This window comes from Galeopterus variegatus, unplaced genomic scaffold, assembly GCF_000696425.1.
Source record: "Galeopterus variegatus unplaced genomic scaffold, G_variegatus-3.0.2 Scaffold1102, whole genome shotgun sequence".
Lineage (NCBI taxonomy): Eukaryota > Metazoa > Chordata > Mammalia > Dermoptera > Cynocephalidae > Galeopterus > Galeopterus variegatus.
Genome location: NW_007727213.1, coordinates 411422 through 413837, shown reverse-complemented (window position 1 = coordinate 413837; position 2416 = coordinate 411422). Strand labels below are relative to the sequence as shown.

Here is a 2416-nt window from a genome sequence, read left to right as displayed (position 1 = left end):
CTACAGAAAGGGTTAGAGAACAGGAAATCGAATTAAACTTAGTAACACTTAGTGATGGGGTCTGAAATAAACGTTGTAACATAGGAATAATATTTTCATAACTTCAGAATAGATCCTTTTTATGGATAGTTCTGCTCCTGACAGTACTCAAACTTTCACTGTAAGCCAACCACTAAGAACGACTTTAGACAACTGGGAATATACCACTCATGTGTGACAGCATCGTGGTGCTCTCGAGGCAGCGTTTGGAGCTCAGCTCTCAGAGTGAAGCAGAGGACTGGGATCGCTCGTCCCAGTGCAATAGCTGAGGCTCTGAAAAGCTCAGCAGAAGCTCTGTCAGAATCACGGAACTGGGGGACACAAGTGCAATTCAGGATCTGTCCACGAGGAGAAGCCCTGTTACTAGAAAACACACGCCGTCAGAGGAAGAGGGGAAAGTAGACCGCTTCACACAAGGATGGGTTCTTAGCTTTTAATTGCTTTCGTTTTTCATCTATCTATCTCTGTATACCCTTACTGTAAGACCATACTGTTTTGGTTACTATAATTTTATAAGCCTTGAAATCAGGTAATTTCCAAATTTGTTCTTATTTTTCAAAATTGTTTTGCCCATTCCAGTTTCATTCCATTTCACATAGATTTTAGAACTGGCTTGTACATTTCTACAAAAAAAATAGGTACCTCATCCTAATCACTGAATATGTTATCTTGGTTGCTTTTGTCTGTTTTAGTGAAAATAAAAGTATCTGAGAATCAGTCTGAGACTGCCATAGCCTCAGAGTTATGGCTGGTGATTTATTCTGTAAAGGAAAGGCCATAACATCCAAAAAGAGTTGGGAAGATATCTCTTGAAATCAGAATATGGTTCCTGTTCTACCGTTGATCACTAAACGATCTTATAAGTTGCAGGGGAAAGGAATCAAGAAGTCCTAAAATATAGGTGATATTAGGTAAAATGTTTAAGCCACTCTGTGGACCAGTGTAAATATTCTTTTCCAAACTCCAATTAATAGATTTTGTGCAGAGGAGGTCAGCGCTATTCCTATAATACAATCTAATACAAGGTTCTGCTGAATCGAAAGGAATGTCCAGTCTTACTTAAGACCCTCAGTTTGCTGAGCTTTTGCAGAAATGTGGGTGGAGAGACAGACTTTCAATCTAGTTAGTTAGACAAAGGCAGAGGTAAATAACTTTAAACGATCTTATAAGTTGCAGGGGAAAGGAATCAAGAAGTCCTAAAATATAGGTGATATTAGGTAAAATGTTTAAGCCGCTCTGTGGACCAGTGTAAATATTCTTTTCCAAACTCCAATTAATAGATTTTGTGCAGAGGAGGTCAGCGCTATTCCTATAATACAATCTAATACAAGGTTCTGCTGAATCGAAAGGAATGTCCAGTCTTACTTAAGACCCTCAGTTTGCTGAGCTTTTGCAGAAATGTGGGTGGAGAGACAGACTTTCAATCTAGTTAGTTAGACAAAGGCAGAGGTAAATAACTCATCCTCTGAATAAGAGAGTTGTCCAACTCCACCTTTAAGTGGAATATTCCTCCTGAGGGGTCTGAAATATTGAGAATGCAAGCACCTTTGGATTGCTTATGTGGTGATACTAAAAGTGAAGTTAGGGTAGCTGTTGTGGATCTACTTGCCCAACAACTGTGAATGATGCTGAATGATTGGAAAATGGTTAGAATTTTTCAAAAAAAAGGAAACAATAAAATAGAGCTTATAAAAACACCACGGGACAATTAAACTAGGTGGACTGTTCAGGTGGTTGATAAAAAATCACATGAAATNTCCACTCTCCCGGCGCAGCGACTGTCCCCGTCCACCAGGCGGAGCTGTCTGCTCTCTGGGGGGACAGAGAGAGACCAGTCAATGGCGGGTATTTATACAGGGAATGGGAGGGTTTGTCGATGTGTGGGGACGTCGTCACCTGAGCAGTTGACAGCACTCTCCTCTGAGGCTGCAGAGCCTGCTGGGGCAGATAAGGAGTCTTTGCACTGGGACAGCAGAGGGGTCTGGCTTCCTACAGAAAGGGTTAGAGAACAGGAAATCGAATTAAACTTAGTAACACTTAGTGATGGGGTCTGAAATAAACGTTGTAACATAGGAATAATATTTTCATAACTTCAGAATAGATCCTTTTTATGGATAGTTCTGCTCCTGACAGTACTCAAACTTTCACTGTAAGCCAACCACTAAGAACGACTTTAGACAACTGGGAATATACCACTCATGTGTGACAGCATCGTGGTGCTCTCGAGGCAGCGAGAACGTTTGGAGCTCAGCTCTCAGAGTGAAGCAGAGGACTGGGATCGCTCGTCCCAGTGCAATAGCTGAGGCTCTGAAAAGTTCAGCAGAAGCTCTGTCAGAATCACGGAACTGGGGGACACAAGTGCAATTCAGGATCTGTC

General features: G+C 41.5%; 1 protein-coding gene across 1 annotated transcript in view; it reads right to left on the bottom strand.

Annotated features, from left to right (window-relative positions):
* The window catches only part of CD163 (CD163 molecule), a 105904-nt gene that overhangs the window by 25716 nt on the left and 77772 nt on the right, over positions 1 to 2416 (bottom strand). The window contains exon 19 of the mRNA XM_008574777.1: positions 1936 to 2028. Within this exon, the coding sequence (XP_008572999.1) occupies positions 1936 to 2028 (93 nt within the window). The remainder of the gene's footprint in view (positions 1 to 1935; positions 2029 to 2416) is intronic.